A 22,569-nucleotide genomic window follows, 5' to 3' on the forward strand; every position below is an offset into this window, starting at 1 on the left:
AGTGGAAGAAGCCTTGCCTTTTTGACATTCTGGGACACCTTTCAAGAACACTCAACCCACACCAGGATTGTCACACGCTGACAGGGAAAGATGTGTCACTCCAGACCCAGGCAAGCAAACTTGGCCACAGCTGGGATATGTGTCTCGCATCAAAGCAGAAGCAACTGGTGGTTTTGAGGGTCTTCTGACAGACACCCTCCAAACATACTGCTCAGAGGTGAGGTAGGAGGTGATATGTGACTCTGGAATCAGGATTTGGACACCGGACCAAATTGAGGACTAGCTAAAACAGGGATGGGGCGGAAGCAGCTTTCTGTAAGACATGCTCAACAGTGTGCCATGTCAGTTTACCATTGCCATGGCAACACCTGGGCATTGCCACCCCATTCCATGGTAATGACCTGATGACCTAGAAGTTACTACCCCTTTCCTAGAAATTTCTGCATAAACTTCCCCTTAATCTGCATGCAATTAAAAGTGGGTGTAATTATGCCTGTAGAACTGCCCTGAGCTGCTATTCTCAGCGCACTGCCTGTGGGGTAGCCCTGCTCTCCAGGGGCAGTCACAGAGCTGTAACACTGCCACTTCAATAAGGCTGTTCTCTTCTACCACTGGCTCACACTTGAATTCTTTCCTGGACAAAGCAAAGAACTCTCCGGGGGAAGTCCCAATTTGGGGGGTCACCTGCCCTGCATCAGAGGGACAAGAGTGCCTGGCTGGAAGCTCGAGTTCATTAGACTCCTCCAATGTTGATGAAGTCTTAAGCTATGACTCCCTCTAAGAGAGGGTCTCTAAGTTTAATAAACTTCAAGATCTCTGTCAACCTTCAGGTATTCAATTACCCACTCTGAAAAGGGGAGTTCAGTGCTGTAATACTTTTTTTTTTTTTTTTAACCTGTAACACTTTTATGGCAGGACATTTTTGAGTCTAAATAAAGCACCTTGGGACTTAATGAAACTGTATAATGTTGTTATTGTATTAGATGGTAGTGGAATAATGAACTCTCCCTTAATTAAAACACTTATTTTTATACATGTAATATAAATGTCAAAATGTCAAGTTAATCTGTACTGATTTCCTTTTCTTTTTTTCTTTTTTTTTTTTCTCGTTGTGAGACAGGGTCTCACTCTGTTGTCCAGGCTGGAGTGTACTGGCACAATCACAGCTCACTGCAACCTCAATCTCTTAGGCTTAGGTGATCCTCCCACCCCAGCTTCCTGAGTAGCTGGGACCACACGTGTGTTTCACCACACCCGGGTAATTAAAAAAAAATTTTTTTTTTTTTTTTTGAGACGGAGTTTCGCTCTGTTGCCCAGGCTGGAGTGCAATAGAGCGATCTCGGTTCACTGCAACCTCTGCCTCCCGGGTTCAAACGATTCTCCTGTCTCAGCCTCCGGAGTAGCTGGGATTACAGGCGCCCGCCACCAAGCCCAGCTAATTTTTGTATTTTTAGTAGAGACGGGGTTTCATCATATTGGTCAGGCTGGCCTTGTGTTCATGATCTATGAATGCATCTTTTTTCAGTTTTAATCGTTTGTTAATGAAAAATACAAGAACATCACAGAACGGATGTAAGATAGGGTTAACAGCGCCTCTAGCGGGGACATCGAAAGGATCAACTAGGCTCTAAGTATCGGGAGCTAGCCCTGAGAAGCAGCAAAGCTGGATATCACTGTATGCTGCCAACCGTCCAGGAAGCGGGTAGGAAGCTGGTGTTCTCGGCGGGACAGCGGGAGCATCTGCGGAGAGGACCCAGGTGCGACGAAATCTCAGAAATGGAAACGGGGAAATTGAAAGCACAGGGGATAAACTTTGCTTGGGTCACAGCTAGAACCCATCGCTTCGCCTTTACGAAAATATTGAGGCCCGTATTTCTCAAAATATTGAGAAAATATTCTCGCTGGAGAACTATCAGGTAACAGGGAAAGCCTACCCGCTACCCGGCTTTATGCGGCGCCGTCTCCTATGGCAACCGGGAGGAGGCGTGGTTAGAGGGTTAGTCACGCCCCTATCCTCTCCAACCCGAACAACGATTGGTCCGAAGGCGCGGCGGTGGCGCGGGGAGGCGGATCCAGGTTCGCAGCTCCGTCTGGCCCGCGCCGCCATTTTGGATTGTGTGAGTTTCCGGGACGTTCGGAGCGCGGCCTCTCTCTCGCCGGATTCCGCAGACCCTAGGCCCCGGCCTGCATCCAAGTGTCAGGTTGGAGCCGGGAAGCGGCCCTGGTGGTAGCGGCGGCGGGGGCAGGATGAGCGCGGAGGCGGCGGACCGGGAGGCGGCCACCTCCAGCCGGCCCTGCACCCCGCCGCAGACCTGCTGGTTTGAGTTCCTGCTGGAGGAGTCACTGTTGGAGAAACATCTGCGCAAGCCCTGCCCGGGTGAGCGCGGCGCCTGCACCTGGGGAGCGGGACCCCGCCACCGGAGCCGTTCGCCCGGTTTCCATCCGCTCCCCGCCTTCTCGGCCACCGAAGCTGCGGCCGGGCTCCTCGCTTGCCTTAAACATGCCCGGGTGGAGGTCAAAGAAAAGCTCGAAACAAAGGCTCTCCTAACCCCGGAGGGGAGGGCTTGGCGCTGTCAGCCCAAACCCTTTGGTCCTTTTTACGATTTACCTTTTTACTGTTGGGGTCTTAGAGCCTGCGAGGCGGGTCTTGTGGTTGCTTGGGTCGGGGAGGCTGACCAGACCCCTCCTTCACTGAACCCCAAGCTGAATAAATTCAGGAAGACGGGGAGAAATCAGCTGCTGGATGCTGATCCTGACGCTAGTTATTATCTTAGGTTCTTATTTAAACATTTTGTTCTTCAATGAGGGGATTTTATTGACTCTTATTCCAAAGTTGGGCTGTAAATTAAAAGAAAATCTTTGAAAGCAGGAACTGCTGCACATTTGCAAGATGGCTTTGTATAGTGATGATAATGATTAATAGCCCAGTTAAATGGGTGTGATGGGGGCGGAGGAGGAAAACTCCAGGCATTCTCAAAAAAGGTATTGGCACCAAAAGGTAAGTTCCTCGGATAACGTTTTTCTAAATTCAAATCTATATATGGCTTGTTCAGTCTCGTAGACTGGCCTTAACTGATAGAGATCACTGTGTAAGAAGTTAATGTACTTAGGCAATTTTGCCACCCGTATGATGCCCTTAATTCATTCCTTTTGAAAGATACTTGTTGAGTGCTTTCAGGTTGCCATGCACTGTGCTTAATTGTTCACATCTGTTACTCCTTTAATCTTCATAATCTGTGAGGTAGGTGATAGTATCTTCTATTTTGCATTGGAGGAAACAGGTGCAGAGAGGTCACTTGATGGAGGTCCCCCCTAATTAAGTGTCAAAATAGTAGTTCTAATGCTTGTATCTCATTCTTCTAATTGGCACTGGTTATTTGCAGAACCAGAAATCTATGACTGTTATGTTCTTCCCCATGAGGTGCTTTTTTTTGCTTTCTTCCACTCTAATGTTACCCTTCCTCCTTACCACTCTTCCTCATCTGCTTTAACACCCAAGCACACTTCTTACATATGGTATTCCTTAGTCATTTTAACAGCACAGCTGTTTGGATTCCTTTTGTGGCAAAAAAAAAAAAAAAAAAAAGAACAAACAAAAACAAACCAATGGTGAATCCTTTTGTATCTTCATAATTAAAACTTAAATTTAAGAATTTATTTTATTTTAAATCCTAGATCCTGCACCAGTTCAACTTATAGTTCAGTTTTTGGAACAGGCTTCCAAACCTTCAGTTAATGAACAAAACCAAGTTCAACCTCCGCCTGATAACAAGAGAAATCGTATTTTAAAACTACTTGCTCTTAAAGTTGCTGCACATTTGAAGTGGGACTTAGACATATTAGAGAAAAGGTATATAAGATTTCAGTGAAATTTCATTTGAAGTACTATTTAGATATATTGGTTTATTTCTATATCTGCTTTTGTGATATTGGCTCTTAGAACTTACAGACTGGGCGCCTTGGCTCACGCCTATAATCCCAGCACTTTGGGAGGCCAAGGCAGGCGAATTACTTGAGGTCAGGAGTTTGAGACCAGCCTGGCTATCATGGTGAAACCCTGTCCCTAGCTGGGCAGGATGCCGGGCGCCTGCAATTTCAGCTACTTGGGAGGCTGAGACACGAGAATCACTTGAACCCAGGAGGCTGAGGTTGCAGTGAACCGAGATGGCGCTACTGCACTCCAGTCTGGGCGATAGAGTAATACTCGGAAAAAAAATAAAATAAAGATTATATGTTCTTGATAAAATATGCAAGTATAACATTACTTTTGATGTGGTAACTAGAGAAAATCCACACCTAAACTGTTGTAAATTTCTCAAGTGACTTTTACATATCTGAAGAAACTGAATAAAAATTGATAGATGTGTAATATGGATGATTTGCTATTGAATAATTGAGTTAATTTTACTGGTCATAAATCACTGTCTCCTGTTAAAACAGCTGATTAGAGTCAGTGCTTATTTGCTTAAAAATAAATACTTTAAAGGCTGTGATTAGAAAATGATTTATTATCCCCTTCTCATCACAATATAAAAAGATCCCTTATAGGAAGTTGGGAAAAATTCAAAAAATGGGAAATAATTGGGGGAGGAGAGAGTTTTTTTTTTTAACATTTTCATGTAATTTTTGTTCTTTGTTCTCCATAGGCTTAAAGTTGTGATCGTATCCTATATACTGTTTTGATTTCTGGTTTTTTTCACCTAGCAGTATCATGAACGTTTCCCCTTTTTTATGTTTTGGAGATAATTCCTTTGTATGGATAATTTATTAACTGTTCCTTAATTGACAGTCATTTAGTTTATTTCTAGTTTTTCACTGATATAAGTCACAGGACTTAAATATCTTTGCCTGTAAAATAAATTTATCTGTATTTTGAGTTGGATTCTTAGGATAGCTCCTTAAATTGCTGGATCATGCAGTATAAACATTTTTAAGACACATAGATATTGCCAGATTGCATTCCAAAAGAGTTTATACTCACACCAGTAGTATTCAGAAATCCTCTTTTTAACCACATTCTTCAGCATTAAATATTAGAATTTTTAAAGTGTTTTGTTTTGTTTTGTTTTGTTTTGTTTTTTTGAGATGGAGTCTCGCTCAGTCACCCAGGCTGTAGTGCAGTGGCACGATCTGGGCTCACTGCAAGCTCCGCCTCCTGGGTTGACGCCATTCTCCTGCCTCAGCCTCCTGAGCAGCTGGGACTACAGGCGCCCGCCACCATAAAGCATAGTTTTAATCTGAGGGGGGGAGCCTGTATGTTACAGACTGAAGAGACAGCAACAGATAGCAATAGGTACAAAGAAGTATGGTATATATGAGGCAGCCGGAAAATTGAACACTGATACGCCGTTTGACAGTAAGCAAGTCTAAATTTTTTAGATGCGAAATTAATATTGTGCTTATATTAAGAGTTAATTTTTTGAGATATATTCTGAAATATTTATGGATGAAATGATTTGGGAAGTGGGGAAGAGTAGAGATGAAATAAAATTGGCCATCAGATGATAATTGCTAAATGATGGTACATAGGGGTTCATTATATTCTGTCTACTTTTGTGTTTTACGTTTTTTCATAATAAAAAGCTTTAAAAATCTTTTCGCATTTGATAGCTAAACCCAGAGATGTGGTTCCTTAACAAAGTAGGTATTTTCAGTGAGGATATGGAATTCTGTATGTATTTTGTGTTTCTTTCACAATTAACATGCAAACATGTACGTTTTGCTTCTTCCTTTTAAGTTTGTCTGTTCCAGTATTGAATATGCTACTAAATGAACTACTCTGCATCAGTAAAGTTCCTCCTGGGACGAAGCATGTAGACATGGATCTGGCCACTTTACCTCCGACCACTGCCATGGCTGTACTTCTCTACAATAGATGGTAAATGTTTTCAGAAACTCGGAATGTGTTGGGCAACTTCTGTTTTATTGCACTGTGGCTTTCAAGGGTGTGCTTTTAATGGACCCATTCTGTTGCAGGGATTTCTCAAATCTTGGGAACTGTGAGTCTGATGGTGGAGAAAATTTGTGACTGCATAGATGAAAGGCAGTCTGATTAAAAATGTGGATGACTTATCACTTAATGCTTCAGATAATTTATGCAAACCTAAGGAGTACTTGAAAAAATAATTGAGATGACATTTATAAGTATGAAATTTTCTTTTTCCTGTTTTTTCTTCAGGGCAATTAGGACAATTGTTCAAAGTAGTTTTCCAGTCAAACAGGCGAAACCTGGACCCCCTCAGTTAAGTGTGTAAGTTGGTGGCTATGACCCTTACGTGGCGCTTTTTTCATTAGAGTTTCAAAAATGTTTGCAAGTTTTTAATAAGCTCTGCTATGGAAGAAGTAGAACAGGAATAGGAGGGCAGAAGGCCTGTGTGAAGGTTTGTTTGAAGGAGTTAGTGGGGCTGGAGAATCAGGTAATGTGCTAGATACAGAGTTCTAAGAAGGGAAGTGCTTTGGGAATTGTGCCATTTATCTGAAAGCACTAAGGTTTTTTTTGTTCTGTACAGTTTTTTTTTTTTTTTTTTTTGAGCTGGAGACTCACTCTGTCACCCAGGCTGGAATGCAGTGGTGCGATCTCGGCTCGCTGCAGCCTCCACCTCCTGGGTACAAGTGATTCTCCCACCTCAGCCTCCCAAGTAGCTGGGATTGCAGGTGTGTGCCACCATACCCTGCTAATTTTTGTATTTTTTAGTAGAGTCGGCGTTTCGCCATGTAGGCCAGGCTGGTGTCGAACTCCTGACCTCAGGAGATCCACCTCCCTTGGCCTTCCAAAGTGCTGGGATTACAGGTGTGAGCCATGGCACCCAGCCTGATATTTTTTTCATTTAATTAGATTGTCTTGAAAAAGATACATTTGTATATGGGGAAATTAATATATGTAAATATTAGAGTACAATTACAAAAGTTGATCATATCTGGAGGTTTCCTTTTTTTAAAATTTTTTATTTTTAAGGCTAGTCAAGTGAAGCGGGGGAGTGGAGGATGGAGTTTTAAACCTGATTCTTAATTTCCACATGGCAGCTTACCCAAATTTGGAGCTAGAGAGCATAGTTTCTAACTTGATTCAAATGAGCTTTTGTTGTAAGTTTTGCTCTTAAATTGAGTAAATGAGACTGGGTGCTGTGGCTCACACCCGTAATCCTAACACTTTGGGAGGTTGAGGTGGGAGGATTACTTGAGCCCAGGAGGTTGAGGCTGCCGCTGCACTCCAAACTGGGTGACAGGGAGACCCTGTCTCAAAAACAAACAAAAAACCCAAACAAAGTAAATGAGAAAATACTAGTATGTTAATAAGTGTCGTAATAGTTGAGGGTTTTGTTTTTTCTTTTTTTTTTTTTTTTTTTTTTTTTGAGACGGAGTCTCGCTCTGCCGCCCAGGCTGGAGTGCAGTGGCCGGATCTCAGCTCACTGCAAGCTCCGCCTCCCGGGTTCACGCCATTCTCCGGCCTCAGCCTCCCGAGTAGCTGGGACTACAGGCGCCTGCCACCTCGTCCGGCTAGTTTTTTGTATTTTTTAGTAGAGACGGGGTTTCACCGTATTAGCCAGGATGGTCTCGATCTCCTGACCTTGTGATCCGCCCGTCTCGGCCTCCCAAAGTGCTGGGATTACAGGCTTGAGCCACCGCGCCCGGCCAAGGGTTTTGTTTTTTCAAACATGAAAATAAATAACATTAAAAACACTCTTATTTAAATTGAACCTGACTTTCAAGAATGATGCTCTTAAGTTTTCAATTTTTTAGTCTTGAGAGTAACTTTTGATACTTTTGTTTTCAATTGTTTCTCTTTTAGGATGAATCAAATGCAACAGGAAAAAGAGCTAACAGAAAACATTTTGAAAGTGGTAAGTATTGGCATCAGTTACACAGTAACATTTCAGGAACAACTTTAGAGCAGCAGTTCCCACTTTTTTGGCATCAGGGACTGGTTTTGTGGAAGGCAATTTCCATGAAACCGGATGTGGCGGGGGGGGGGGAGGATGGTTTCAGGATGATTCAAGCACATTACATTTATTGTGTACTTTATTTCCATTATTATTACATTGTAATATATAAGGAAATAATTATCCAACTCACCATAATGTAGAATCAGTGGGAGCCCTGAGCTTGTTTTCCTACAACTAGATGGTCCCTTCTGGGGGTGATGAGAGAGAGTGACAGATCACCAGGCATTAATTCTCACAAGGAGGACGCAAGATGGATCCCTCGCATGTGTAGTTCACAATAGGGTTTGCGCTCCTGTGTGAATCTGATGCCCCCATTGATCTGACAGGAGGTGGAGTTCAGGCCATAATGCAAGCGATGGGGAGTGGCTGTAAATACAGATGAAACGTCTCTTGCTCACCCGCTGCTCACTTCTGCTGTGTAGCCTGGTCCCTGGTACCAGTCCATGGCCTGGGGGTTGGGGATCCCTGCCTTTAAAGCATGTATTGATGTATCTTCTAATCTTGGGGACATGAGAGTTGTGAAGGTCTAAGTGCCGTGACATTAAGGTTTTTACTATTAGGATGTAGGTAGTATTCTAAATCACATGTAGACTTTCAGTTTTAATAGTAGAGTACTTTACCACTGATTGATTCTATTTTTGACTATTTCATGATACATAGTAGATATGAGAAACTGATTTTACAGATGACGTCTTTATATTCTTTTGTATTTTCCAAAAACTCTATGACAAACATGTATAGTTTATATTTTAAAATTACTTTTATAATAGGTTTTTTTTTTTTTATTTTTTATTTTTTTGAGACAGAGTCTTGCTCTGTTGCCCAGGCTGGAATGCAGTGATGCGATCTCAGCTCGCTGCAACCTCTGTCTCCTGGCTTCAAGCAATTCTCCTGCCTCAGCCTCCTGTATAGCTGGGATTACAGGCATGTGCCACCACTGGGCCCAGCTAATTTTTTGTATTTTTAGTAGAGATGGAGTTTCACCGTGTTGGCCAGGCTGGTCTCGAACTCCTGACCTCAAGTGATCCGCCCACCTTGGCCTTCCAAAGTGCTGGGATTACAGGTGTGAGCCACTGCACCTGGCCTAGCAGTTATTTTTAAATTGATCTACATAATGGAAAATTAGAAACCTGACAGTTTCTGTAATTTAGAAATAATTTCTGTAATTAGCACCAACAATGTTCCAGATTACCATGTGAGGTATAGGGGCTGGGTGAGGAGAGAAAAAGGTAAGAAACGATCTGTATCTCACTATAGCAAATATGCTGTAGTATTTTGAATGTGGAAGCCAGAGCCTGTATCATTTCATTGTTATTATCTAGTTCCTAATAAAATGGCTGGCACAATGAAGCATACAGAGATTCCTTGAACAAATCAAGTGGAACAGTGCAAGTTTTTTCTTTTTTAGACAGGGTCTGACTCTTTTGCCCAGGCTACAGTGCAGTGGCCTGATCTTGGCTCATTGCAACCTCCACCTCCCAGCCTCAAGTGATCTTCCCATCTGTTTTCCCAGTAGCTGGGACTACATGCATGTGCCACCACACTTGGCTAATTTTGGTATTTTTTGTAGAGATGTGATTTTGCCATGTCGTTCAGTCTGGTCTCGAACTTCTGGACTCAAGCGCTCCACCCACTTCAGACCTCGCAAAGTGCTGGTATTACATACATGAGTCACTGTGTCCAGCTAAGTCTTTTTTTTTTTTTTTTTTTTTTTGAGATGGTCTTGCTCTGTCACCCAGGCTGGAGTGCAGTGGTGCGATCTCAGCTCACTGCAACCTCCACCTCCTGGGTTCAAGCAATTCTTCTGCCTCAGCCTCCCAGGTAGCTGGGATTACAGGTGTGCTCCACCATGCCTGGCTAATTTTTGTATTTTTAGTAGAGACAGGGTTTCACCATATTGGCCAGGCTGGTCTCGAACTCCTGACCTCATGATCTGCCCCTCTCGGCCTCCTAAAGTTCTGGGATTACAGGCGTGAGCCACTGTGCACAGCCACCAGCTAAATCTTTAAAGCATTAACTTTTCTTTTTTAGACAGAATATTACTCTGTCACACAGGCTGGAGTGCAGTGGCATGATCTTGGCTCACTACAACCTCTGTCTCCTGAGTTCAAGCAATTCTCATGCCTCAGCCTCCCGAGTAGCTGGGATTACAAGTGTACGCTACCACGCCCAGCTAATTTTTGTAGTTTTAGTAGAAACAGGCTTCGCCGTGTTGGCCAGGCTGATCTTGAACCCCTGGCCACAAATGATCCTCCTGCCTCACTCGGCCTCCCAAAGTGCTGGGATTATAGGTTTGAGCCACTGCCCCCGACCTAAAGTATTAATTTTTCTACAGAAAAAAGATACTAGTCTTTCATGTTTTTTATATTATCTTTTTCTTTTTTTTTTTTTTTTTGAGACAGAGTCTTGCTCTGTCACCAGGCTGGAGTGCAGTGGCGTGATCTTGGCTCACTGCAACCTCCATCTCCCGGGTTCAAGCGATTCTCCTGCCTCAGCCTCCTGAGTCGCTGGGATTACAGGTGTGTGCCACCATGCCCAGCTAATTTTTGTATTTTTAGTAGAGACGAGGTTTCACCATGTTGGTCAGGCTGGTCTCAAACTCCTGACCTCATGATCTGCCCCTCTTGGCCTCCCAAAGTGCTGGGATTATAGGTGTGAGCCACCATGCCGAGCCCTCCTGTTTTTTATATTTTCTAACCTCACAATAGAAACTTATTTTCTTTCATTTAAGGTAACTTTATTTCAACAAATTTAATTGTATTCTTGCTGTGTTAAAATTTTTTTTTAATAGCTTAATGTACTGAGCTACTAAATAGACTGTAAATAATTTTGGTTATTATAATCAGTTGCTATTTTTGTATTTTTTTTATTGATTTCTGTAGCTGAAAGAACAAGCCGCTGATTCTATTTTGGTACTGGAAGCAGCCCTAAAATTAAACAAGGATCTTTATGTCCATACGATGAGAACTCTAGATTTATTGGCCATGGAACCAGGCATGGTAAATGGAGAAACTGAGAGTTCTACTGCTGGATTGAAAGTCAAAACCGAAGAAATGCAGTGCCAGGTATTCATTTGCTATTTAATTTATGTAGGGCAATTTTTTGGTAAAAATATATATTTTTTTTGAGACAGAGTCTCACTCCGTCGCCCAGGCTGGAGTGCAGTGGCGCAATCTCAGCTCACTGCAAGGTCCGCCTTCCGGGTTCACGCCATTCTCCTGCCTTAGCCTCCCAAGTAACTGGGACTACAGGCACCCGCCACCATGCCTGGCTAATTTTTTTGTATTTTTAGTAGAGATGGGGTTTCACCATGTTAGCCAGGATGGTCTCGATCTCCTGACCTCGTGATCTGCCCACCTTGGCCTCCCAAAGTGCTGGGATTACAGGTGTGAGCCACTGCGCCCAGCCTTGGAAAATCTTAATATGAGATCATCCTCCTAGTTTTAATTAGAATTTATTTCTGCCTTTGTCTCTTAAGATGCTGTTAAAACTGCATTGTATTTACTTTATACATTTATAAGAATTGACATTTTTCTAAAAGAAATGGAAGGGAAATTTTATGTCATCTGTTGTCTCTGAAATAGTTTCCGGATTGTGTTTAGAAGACAGAGTTTAAGTACTGAGAATACAGTTATATGTAATTGATTTACAGTTCATTCATATGATTAGAAATCTAATAGACGAAAAGAAAATAAAAACTAATATTGTGCTAGACTTTGAAAAATCTAGACCTCAAGAGATAGTGTCTAGCTTTTCAGGGATCTTAAGTTTGCTCGCTTTCTCTAACTCTGGGCCCCTAGTTCCTTTCACAGCTTTCAGTTGATGCTCGTTGTCACATATTATATTATGTGTTTATATCTTTTTTCCCTACTGGATTATGAACTGCTTGACATCTTTTTTTTTTGTATGTTCTGCATCTTACTTTCTAGAATAGAACTTTTAGTAAAATGAAAATTTTAAAGTATTCAGTTGCCTAGAGAGGGCTACTAGGCTTGTACCTTCTAAAATGTATTATCTTTCCTTATTCGTATGAGTTAGCATGGCTTCTTTTATCACTAATTCCTTTTCTGGAAAGGGGTAAAAATAGTTACGACAGTTTTGGGAAGGTGCCTTTGCAGATTAGCTTTTTGTAGAGCTGAAGGTAACCATTTATTCAAGGCCGGATGAGCTGCAGTTTGCAGCAGTAGTAAGAGTAATGAATTGATACTTTGTAACCTTTTTTTTTTTTTTTTTTTTTTCTTTTTTTTGATAGAGGCAGGGTCTCCCTATGTTGCCCAGGCTGGTCTCCAACTCCTGGGCTCAAGGGATCCCTCCCACCTCGGCCTCCCAAAGTGCTGGGATAACAGGATACTTGGTAACCTTTTAAAATCACTGATGAAACTTGCATATAGGAGTGTTACTGGTACTTAGTATCTCATAATCTTTCAGAACCTGTTTAAAAGTAGTTGATGACACTTCTGATTTTCACAATATGGTGGATGATACAACCTGAAATCAAAACTCCTATAAAACATCTGTGTGTGCTAGGTAAACTATCAAATGTTCTTTTACTTACATAGCTGAGTGACAATTCCTGTGTTTTGAAAGGCAAATTAGTGGTAACACTCATTCCCTGGCATGATAATTTTTTGTTTTTTGAGATGGAGTTTCACTGTTGTTGCCCAGGCTAGAATGCAATGTCATGATCTCGGCTCACCGCAACCTCCACCTCCTGGGTTCAAATGATTCTCCTGCCTCAGCCTCCCAAGTAGCTGGGTTTACAGGCATGCACCACCTTGCCTGGCTAATTTTTGTATTTTTAGTAGAGACGGGGTTTCTCTGTGTTGGTCAGGCTGGTCTCAAACTCCCAACTTCTGGTGATCCACCCGCCTCAGCCTCCCGAAGTGCTGGGATTACAGGTGTTAGTCACCAGATCATATTTAAAGTAGGTTCTTTACAATGCTAAAATTTACCTTAGACTTAAAAAGAAAAATTGTTATTTTTTTCCCAGTAAAACCAGGCCTTATTGCCCTTCAGGGCAGCTTCATTATCAGGCTTTTTTGTTTTTATAGTAAATCTATTGACCACTTCTTAACCTCTAAACTCATTGTAATGGCTAGTCAGTTGCTAGAGTAATACTTGAAAATATCTTTTTGGTATTTTGTGGTCTATCTTTGCCTAGAAAGGGGAATTACATATAACTATAGTAAGTATGCATATATGTGCATGGGGGTGTGTGTGTGTATGTGTGTATTTTTTGCTCTTTTAGCATCCCTATGCTAAATGAGGAAACTCTCTAGAATGAAAATCAGCCAAGGGAAGCCGAGATGAGCAGATCACCTGAGGTCAGAAGTTCTAGACCAGCCTGGCTAATGTGGCAAAATCCTGTTTCTACGAAAAACAGAAAATTATCTAGGCGTTGTGGCACGTGCCTGTAATCCCAGCTACTCTGAAGGCTGAGGCAGGAGAATCGCTTGAACCCGGAAGGAGGAGGTTGCAGTGAGTCGAGATCACACCATTGCATTCCAGCCTGGGTGACAAGAGTGAAACTCCATCTCAGAAAAAAAAAAAAAAGGGCCGGGCGCGGTGGCTCAAGCCTGTAATCCCAGCACTTTGGGAGGCCGAGACGGGCGGATCACGAGGTCAGGAGATCGAGACCATCCTGGCTAACACGGTGAAACCCCGTCTCTACTAAAAAATACAAAAAACTAGCCGGGCGCAGTGGCAGGCGCCTGTGGTCCCAACTACTTGGGAGGCTGAGGCAGGAGAATGGCGTGAACCCGGGAGGCGGAGCTTGCAGTGAGCTGAGATCCGGCCACTGCACTCCAGCCTGGGCGGCAGAGCGAGACTCCATCTCAAAAAAAAAAAAAAAAAAAAGGCCAAACATGTAGTGTGGGCTAAATAGTGCAAAGCAATGTTGTAGAAGCTAAGGAGAATTAACCTGGTTTCATTGAATTGGACAGAACCATATTTATAAAGCAAATCAGTGAAGAGTGGTTTCATGATGAATACCAGGCATGATTATAGCTTAGGAGTTTGGAAGAGGAGTAAGTATCTGTTGCCAAAGGTTGGTTTGGTGGTATAAAAGGAGTGAGGGGTGTGGAATGAAGCATATTTCTAGGATCTCATGTGAATGGGGACTTGGGAAGGCTGGTGTGATTGAAATAGAGCACAGTAGAGAGGTTTGGAAAGAGAGATTAGGCCAGATTCTGAGATCCTTAGAGATCAAGCCAAGGAGTTTGAACTTTCTTCTGTTTTGGGGAATAATTGAAGACTTCTTAGTCGGATCAAGAAGACTTGATCTGTTAGCCATGTGTAGAATAAATTCGAGTCAGAATATTACGAGCTTAGGAATCTGAGTTCAAACTTTGGCTGTTCCACTACTTGGTTATATGCTTTTCATGTCACTTTCTGGGCCTTTGTATTCTTATCCATAAAATGGCCAAGTTGAACTAAATAATCTGAGTCTTTTGAGGTTTGCATTCGGTAATTCCGGGTGTCAATATAAGCTTTTTGAAAAACATACAAATTATTTTCTTTTTTGCCTAGTGTCGACATCTTACATACAAATTCTGTCATAGAAACACACGACTGGAAAAGTTTTATAGTTAGCCTACAATTCTCAATTTAACCAGTATGTTATGGTAGATGTGCATCATCTTCACTTTTGAGGGGCTCCTCAGCTTTTTTTTCCCCGTCTCCTGTGTTAAAAGAATTCCCGTTCTTTTCAGACTTGCGGGAGGCAGAGCCTGCTTCTTACAGAATAAACTAAAAACTCCCAATACTAGCTTTCTCTAGCCTTATCTGGCTTGAGGGCAGGCATATCATGTAAGTTTTACAAACAGATGGGTATGCTTCTTTTAGACTGAATCAGGAGCTAGTCCTAGTAAGTCATAGCATTGAGGGTGATGGAGAAACCATTGTGGTGGTGGGTAGCGGCAACAGTGACAGTAAAATCTAGTTTCTGGGGACAGCACTTGCAGGAGTGTAACTGCTGCTTTCAGGGTCTGGTCCTGGTGGCTACAGGTGACAGGAGCTGTGGAATCTACTGTTGAGATTCTTCACTAGACTAGTGTTGGCTGTCATCCTGACTGCATGCCTCCCCTGCCCTTTTTTCTACACAGATTCTTTAGCCTTTTTAACAATTCTGTAGGCGACCTAAAATCTACTCAGTAAATCAATATTCTGCGTAAATTGATCAGAGTTGGTTTATGTTGCTTGTGACTAAGAACACTGATGGTAGCACTGCTCCTTGGAATATGTATTTTTTTATATCTTTTCTTCTGTGTTTTCCTGAGATACAGTTTTGGTTCTGTCAGCCCTTAAGTACCTGAGAAATTGTTAAGCAAATCGGTGTTCATTATTATTTCAGGTGTGCTATGATTTGGGTGCAGCATACTTCCAGCAAGGCTCCACAAATTCAGCTGTCTATGAAAATGCCAGGGAAAAATTTTTTAGAACCAAAGAACTAATTGCAGAGGTAAATCCAGTCATAATAGGCACTTAATATTCAGTTCTTTGAAACATCTATACATTTTTTTGGCTTTGATTTTTCTGATGATAAAAACATGTTCATTATTATAAATGTGTGAAGTTCAAGAAAGTACTAAAACTGGTTTTTAAAAATCTGTAATAATATAATCTGGAAATATAACCCCTTTTACAAATCTAGTAAATTTTCTTCCAGTTTTTTTTCTCTCTGTTTTTGTACAGTTAAGCTCATATTGCAAATACTCTGTATCTTGCTTAAATCTTTGACTAGGCATTATAAATGTATCATGTTATGGGGAAGTACTCTGATTTACCTAATTTCCCTTATGTTTGGGCATTTAGGTTGTTTATTATATAGCTGCAATATTTGTATCTTGAAGCCTAAATTTTTCTTCAGATTTCAGATACGTTTAAGTTCCTACAGTTATTACCATGTCAATGGTTATTTATTTTTCTGAGGCTATAATTTATTAAACCAAATTACTTTCCAGGTAAATTTCTCATAGGGCACTTCAGTTAGCAGTGAGTTTTTAACAAATTTTTTTTTTTTTTTGCTAACTTGATGTGTGAAATACAGTATCTTTTATAAACTTGCCTTTCATTAATTCCTAATATGGGTAAACATTTTTACTGTGTTTTTCATTTGCATTTTTCTTTTTATGATTCAGATGACTGAATTGTAAAGTATATATATATAACTAGGTTTTTGTATACCTGGTGCCTGGGAAAATTCCCACTTCAATCTGCTATTCTTAGTAGAGATATTGATTAAATACCCTAGAGGTTTAAGTACTCTAGCTATTCTAGATAGACCTGTTAGAAATCCCCATTTTACTTTGCCTAGGAAATTCATCTGGTTTCTAATTTTACGGCATTTCAGGTATAGTAATTTAAAACTTACATATTTTTTCAAACTTTTTTTAAAAAATCCTGTTTGGGTAGAAGCATTTCTGTTCTTCCCAATTGAGTGATGATTATGCTTTCTTTGCTCTCTCCTTTAAATCTCTGCTGGTATATGTCTTTTAAAACCTTTAAGCTTGTTTTTAATGTTAACACTCTTTGTTAATGTCTTGTCATACCTACTTGGTATGATAATCATGGCCACCTTTTGTATGTTGGCCTGAAAACTCTAAGCTTCAGCAAACTTGCTTTGTAAAGGGGCAGTTAGCAAATATTCAGTTAGCAAATATTCTAGGCTTTCTGGGCCACATTCAGTCTCTAGTGCATATTCTTACTATTTTTTTGTCCCCTTTGCATAGTTTACAGCCCAAGAGACAGACAAAAACAGACCATAGGCTGGATTTGGCCTATGAGCAATAGTTTTTGACCCCTGTTCTAAACCTTTAACCTTTTGCTTTTTGATTCCTCCAGTTTTAAATTTTTCTTCTTCTTTTTTTTTTTTTTTCTGAGATGGAGTCTTGTTTTGTCACCCAGGCTGGAGTGCAGTGGCGCCATCTTGGCTCACTGCAACCTCCACCACCCAGGCTCAAGCGATTCTCCTGCCTCAGCTTCTGGAGTAGCTGGGCCTACAGGTGCCTGCCACCACGCCTGGCTAATTTTTGTATTTTTAGTAGAGACAGGGTTTCACCATGTTGGCCAGGCTGGTCTCGAACTCCTGGTGATCCACCAGCCTTGACTTCCCGAAGTGCTGGGATTACAGGCGTGAGCCACTGTGCCCAGCCTGGCTTGAATTTTTCATTAGCATTTCCTTGTACTGTTAAAATATGCTAAGGGGGTGCTAGACTATTGTTTATATTACATGAATGGATAATGGTGTATACTTCTTACTTTACAGATAGGTTCATTATCTCTTCATTGTACCATAGATGAGAAGCGGTTAGCTGGCTATTGTCAAGCATGTGATGTTCTTGTACCTTCTTCTGACAGTACATCTCAACAGTTGACTCCATATAGCCAAGTCCATATTTGTTTGAGATCTGGCAACTATCAGGTAAGATGTATGAGGGGGATGCAGTGAAGTTTTGGAAGCCAGACAAAACTAAGTTCAAATCCTCGCCCCACCCATTTACCAGTTATGCGTTTTGGGGCAAGTCATTTACGCTGTCAGACTGGCCTGTAACATAATGGTAATAATTATCCCATTTCCTAAGATTCTTAGGAGAATCTAGTGAGAAGTTATAGTTCATAAATTCTAAGGCAAAGCATTCTACAGATGTTACTTCATCATTGCTGTTATCTTAAAGGTATAGAGTTGACCTATTTTAAATAAATTTTGTAAGAAATGCTTGTAAGCAGAACTTTTAACATTTAAAAATTGCAGGTAGACAGCTTTTAGTTGTGTGTGCATTTGTTTGCAGCTGGAATTGTTGGCTGCTAAGATATTAATAGCTTTTAGTTTTACAAAACATTAAGTCTTGTGTCTTTTGGACATGTGGCTTGTAGTCCAGCTTTATTAGCCCTTCCAAATAGTAAGACTGAAGGAGAAAGGGAGCACAGTGAACACGGCAGTTTTTCTGGTGGGTTTGGATGGTCTGTTAACAAAAACAGAGCCCACCTGCTCTTGAGCCTGCTCACCATCTTGGTTTGGTTCATGAAAAGGCCTTAATGAGTCTCTTCAGACTTTCATTGACACCCCCTCCCCCCACCGCCCCCACACCTCTGGGTGTTTATCTTCAGTTTTGTTTTGAAAATAACGGGGAATTAGAATTGTGCTTTTAAAGTCTTTATTGGAAAGCCTCCATTCTAGAGAATAAACAGTGCATTCATTCATGTTTAACTCAAAATAGGAATCATGAAATGATAAAGCCATAACTTACTTTTAGTTTTGTGTCTCCATTGGGTATTATTCCAGCTTTATAGTTCTCTTACCTAGGGTTTTTTTGTTTTTCACAGAAAATAGATGAAGACAGGAAACAAGATGGCACTTCTTTCCTCTGTCTTTGGCCCTTTTTAAAAGTATTGCTTTGTCCTAGGAAAGAAAATTAAACTTTCTTAAAGTTTAGTTACCGATACAAGTGAACTTAATAAAGGCTAGAGGTCTTTCAGTTACATCTCCCTAGTAAAGGTTTATGAAGGGTGAGATCAATTATCGTAAAATACAGATTATTTAACAAGTTGGCTGGACGTGGTGGCTCACACCTGTAATCCCAGCACTTGGGAGGCCAAGGTGGGAGGATCGCTTGAGCCCAGGATGCAGTGATCTATGATAGCACTGCTACACTGCAGCTTGGGTGACAGAGCAAGACCCTGCCTCAAAAACAAAAAATCCTCACTGGAGTGGTAAGACTTATGCCAGCAAGACCTTAGGAATATCACCCAGAGAAAAGCACATGTTACTGTGACTTTAATAAAGTTCCAAAGTACGAAAATCAGAAAATAGTGTAATGGGTAGCTAAGAAGGGGAAAATAGCAATTTTGTTGCATCTTTGAGATTCATCACTTATACATTCAGGAGTATGGTAGAAACTGTATTTCTTGGAATGGGATTGTGTTTTTATGAACTCTGTGGGTTTTATTTAGTGCTGATGAAGTAGTAGTTGAGCAGCTATAACAGGTGTGTTTTCTCACACTTGCGAAGCTGCTGTATTGCTCCTGTGGAGCCCTGCCTTGCTCGTGTTTTGTTACGGAGGTGAAGCTAGTGGTTGCTCCACAGTTTCGAAACCACTTATGTCAGTGCTTTTCTGGTAGTGGCTGATTAGTTTCGTTTTCAGAAATCTCCTTTCCCCCTTCTCTCACCAACACCCTTTCTTTCTTTTCTGCTCTTCCCTTCTTGAGAAGTAGCTAAGAAAAAGTCTGTATGTTATAATGTGGGTATTTTTTGTAGTTCACAGATAATATATTTTAAATCATTTAAATTTATTAGAATCACTTCTTAGCATGTTTTTTCAGCTGAATTTTTAAATTAGTTTTTTGGTTTGTTTGTTTGTTTGTTTTTTTGAGACAGAGTCTCACTCTGTCACCCAGGCTGGAGTGCAGTGGCGTGATCTTGGTTCACTGAAATCTCTGTTGCCCAGGTTCAAGCGATTCTCCTGCCTCAGCCTCCCAAGTAGCTGGGATTACAAGTGCCTGCCACCGTGCCTGGCTAATTTTTGTAGTTTTTAGTAGAGACAGAGTTTCACCATCTTGGTCAGGTTGGTCTTGAATTCCTGACCTTGTGATTCACCTGCCTTGGCCTCCCAAAGTGCTGAGATTACAGGCATGAACCGCTGTGTCTGGCCATATAATTAGTGTTTTTTAGTTTGTTTTATGAACTTATGTTTAGAGTATTAACTTTTTTTTTTTTTTTTTTTTTGAGATAGAGTATCGCTCTGTCGACCAGGCTGGAGTGCAATGGTGCCATCTTGGCTCAAAGCAACCTCCGGCTCCTGAGTTCAAGTGATTCTCCTTCCTCAGCCTCTCCAGTAGCTGGGATTACATGCATGCACCACGACACCCGGCTAATTTTTGTATTTTTAGTAGAGACGGAGTTTCACCATGTTGGCCAGGCTGGTCTTAAATTCCTGACCTCATGATCCACCTGCCTTGGCCTCCCAAAGTGCTGGGATTACAGGCATGAGCCACCACACCTGGCCTAAAATTTTTTTCTAATAACATAGCTGGATTGCCTCTTATTGAATGATTCCTTTCTTACCTCTTATGTTTGGTTTGTGATCTTCAGTTTTAAAAAAGGGGTAGCAGGGCTGTTTTTGCCCTTAATCAAATTTTAAAATTTTAGGAAGAAAAGGTTTTCATAGTAAGATATTTTTGTGATTTTTTCAACTTGTATCTTCCATTATACAAAGACTTGTTTAAAGTAAAAAACTTTACCGTGATTTTTGAAATGGGTGCAACTTTATGTATGTGTTCTAGGAGGTAATACAGATTTTCATTGAAGACAACTTAACCTTGAGTTTACCTGTCCAGTTCCGACAATCAGTCCTAAGAGAACTCTTTCAGAAAGCTCAACAGGGGTAAGTTGAAAAGTTACTTTTTGATTTTTGAATAGAACAGCAAGTGCATTCTGGTTTATCAAAACCACATCTTCAAATTACCTATGGCTCTGTGATATTATTTTCATGTTGTTAATATAAGGAAAATTAATATAGTCTGTTTTAAATAGTGCTTGTGGGGCTGGGCACAGTGGCTCATGCCTGTAATCCCAGCACTTTGAGAGGCTGAGGTGGGTGGATCACTTGAGGTCAGGAGTTTGAGACTAGTCTGGCCAACATGGTGAAACCACGTTTCTACCAAAAATACAAAAATTAGCCGGGCATGGTGGTGCACACCTGTAGTCCCAGCCACTCAGGAGGCTGAGGCACGAGAATCACTTGAACCCAGGAGGTGGAGGTTGCCGTGAGCCGAGATTGCGCCACTGTACTCCAGCCTGGGTGACAAAGCAAGACTCTGTCTCAAAAAAAAAAAAAAAAAAAGCGCTTGGGGGAAAAATAATACATAGCAAAATTTCATTCTGTTGTCTGATGTGTAACTAAGTTGTCCCTTGATATTCAAAACCTATTCTGCTTTCTTTCTCCCCATGATTTGTTACATATTTATTAGTACGCTTGAATATTCTAAAATTTTACCTCTCAAGAACAAATGGCTTATTCTTGTGAATATAATTTTGTAATATACACCTTTCTTTTGTAGTAAAAATAACATTAGTTGATCTACTTTTGTATTCTACAGAAATGAAGCTCTAGATGAAATCTGTTTTAAAGTTTGTGCCTGTAATACAGTTCGTGATATACTGGAAGGCAGAACAATTAGTGTTCAATTTAACCAACTATTTCTTAGACCAAATAAAGAGAAAATAGACTTTCTTCTTGAGGTATGACATGTTTTTCTTTCCCCTTTTGATTTATAATTTGCTTTAAGCTTACCAGTGACCTCTTAATTGCCAAATCCAGTTCCTTTTTTCCTGTCTGCCTTGCCTTTCTGTTCCTGACAGTTGGCACTTTTGACAGACTCTGCCCTTCTGCCTGGTCTTCTGCTGTAGCTCTTTTTCTAGTTCTCCCCCATGTTTCTTCAGCATCTTCATTGGATTCTCCTTAGTCCTTCACTGACTTCTCTATTGCTCTTCCTTTAGTATTTCTTTTCATGGAACTTTTGTCCTTGGCTCACTCATCATTTTTGATTTAATTCCAAAGCTTCACTCATCTGTTTCATCACCTGTTTACTAAGAACTCCCAAATCAAACCTCTAGTCTGTCATGTGTGCTGTGGAATCTGTGTTTCTACTGGATCACTCTACTTCTTTCTTTTTTTTTTTTTTTTTTTGAGACGGAGTCTGGGTCTGTCACCCAGGCTGGAGTGCTGTGGCCGATCTCAGCTCACTGCAAGCTCTGCCTCCCGGGTTCACGCCATTCTCCTGCCTCAGCCTCCCGAGTAGCTGGGACTACAGGCGCCCGCCACCTCGCCCGGCTAGTTTTTTGTATTTTTTAGTAGAGACGGGGTTTCACCGTGTTAGCCAGGATGGTCTCGATCTCCTGACCTCGTGATCCGCCCGTCTCGGCCTCCCAAAGTGCTGGGATTACAGGCTTGAGCCACCGCGCCCGGCCTCTACTTCTTTCTTAACAGTCTTAATGTTACAGACATTGAGAGAAGTACGTAAAGCGCAGATAATACCACTTCCAAAAATACGTTGCCAGCACTTCAGAAGCCTTTGCTGTGGTCTTTACAACCTCCTCTACCTTCCCTCGAGGTAGCCACTCCCCCGGCTTTTGTGATCATAATTTTCTTCCTTGCTTTTATAGTTGTATCACCTCTGTATGCATCCTTAAAGAACATTCTTTAATTTGCCTGTTTTGAACTTCATATAAATGGAATCATACCGTATGTATTCTTCGTCTTCTTTCACTGAAGAGATTTGTGAGATTCAAGTTTTATATAAATAACAATTTTTTCATTGCTTTAAGAGGGTGGGCACAGTGACTCACGCCTGTAATCTCAGCACTTTGGGAGGCTGAGGCGAGTGGATCATGAGGTCAGGGGTTCAAGACCAGCCCGGTTAACATAGTGAAACCCTGTCTCTACTAAAAATACAAAAAATTAGCCAAGCGTGCTGGCAGTCCCCTGTAATCCCAGCTCCTCGGGAGGCTGAGGCAGGAGACTCGCTTGAACCCAGGAGGCAGAGGTTTCAGTGAGCGGAGATCACGCCACTGTACTCCAGCCTGGGCGACAGTGAGAGACTCCATCTCCAAAAAAAAAAAAAGGTAGAA

At 41.4% G+C, this 22,569-nt stretch overlaps 1 protein-coding gene across 1 annotated transcript in view; it reads left to right on the forward strand.

Moving 5' to 3' along the window:
- Positions 1-2,109: 2,109 nt before the first annotated feature.
- INTS8 (integrator complex subunit 8) overlaps positions 2,110-22,569 on the forward strand; it is a 57,089-nt gene continuing 36,629 nt past the window's right edge. The window contains exons 1-10 of the mRNA XM_025393379.1: positions 2,110-2,377; positions 3,676-3,850; positions 5,738-5,878; positions 6,179-6,250; positions 7,790-7,841; positions 10,826-11,008; positions 15,295-15,402; positions 17,209-17,364; positions 20,223-20,323; positions 21,039-21,180. Coding sequence (XP_025249164.1) covers positions 2,248-2,377; positions 3,676-3,850; positions 5,738-5,878; positions 6,179-6,250; positions 7,790-7,841; positions 10,826-11,008; positions 15,295-15,402; positions 17,209-17,364; positions 20,223-20,323; positions 21,039-21,180 — 1,260 coding nt within the window. The 5' untranslated portion in view covers positions 2,110-2,247. The remainder of the gene's footprint in view (positions 2,378-3,675; positions 3,851-5,737; positions 5,879-6,178; positions 6,251-7,789; positions 7,842-10,825; positions 11,009-15,294; positions 15,403-17,208; positions 17,365-20,222; positions 20,324-21,038; positions 21,181-22,569) is intronic.

The sequence above is a fragment of the Theropithecus gelada genome, chromosome 8 (genome assembly GCF_003255815.1).
Source record: "Theropithecus gelada isolate Dixy chromosome 8, Tgel_1.0, whole genome shotgun sequence".
Lineage (NCBI taxonomy): Eukaryota > Metazoa > Chordata > Mammalia > Primates > Cercopithecidae > Theropithecus > Theropithecus gelada.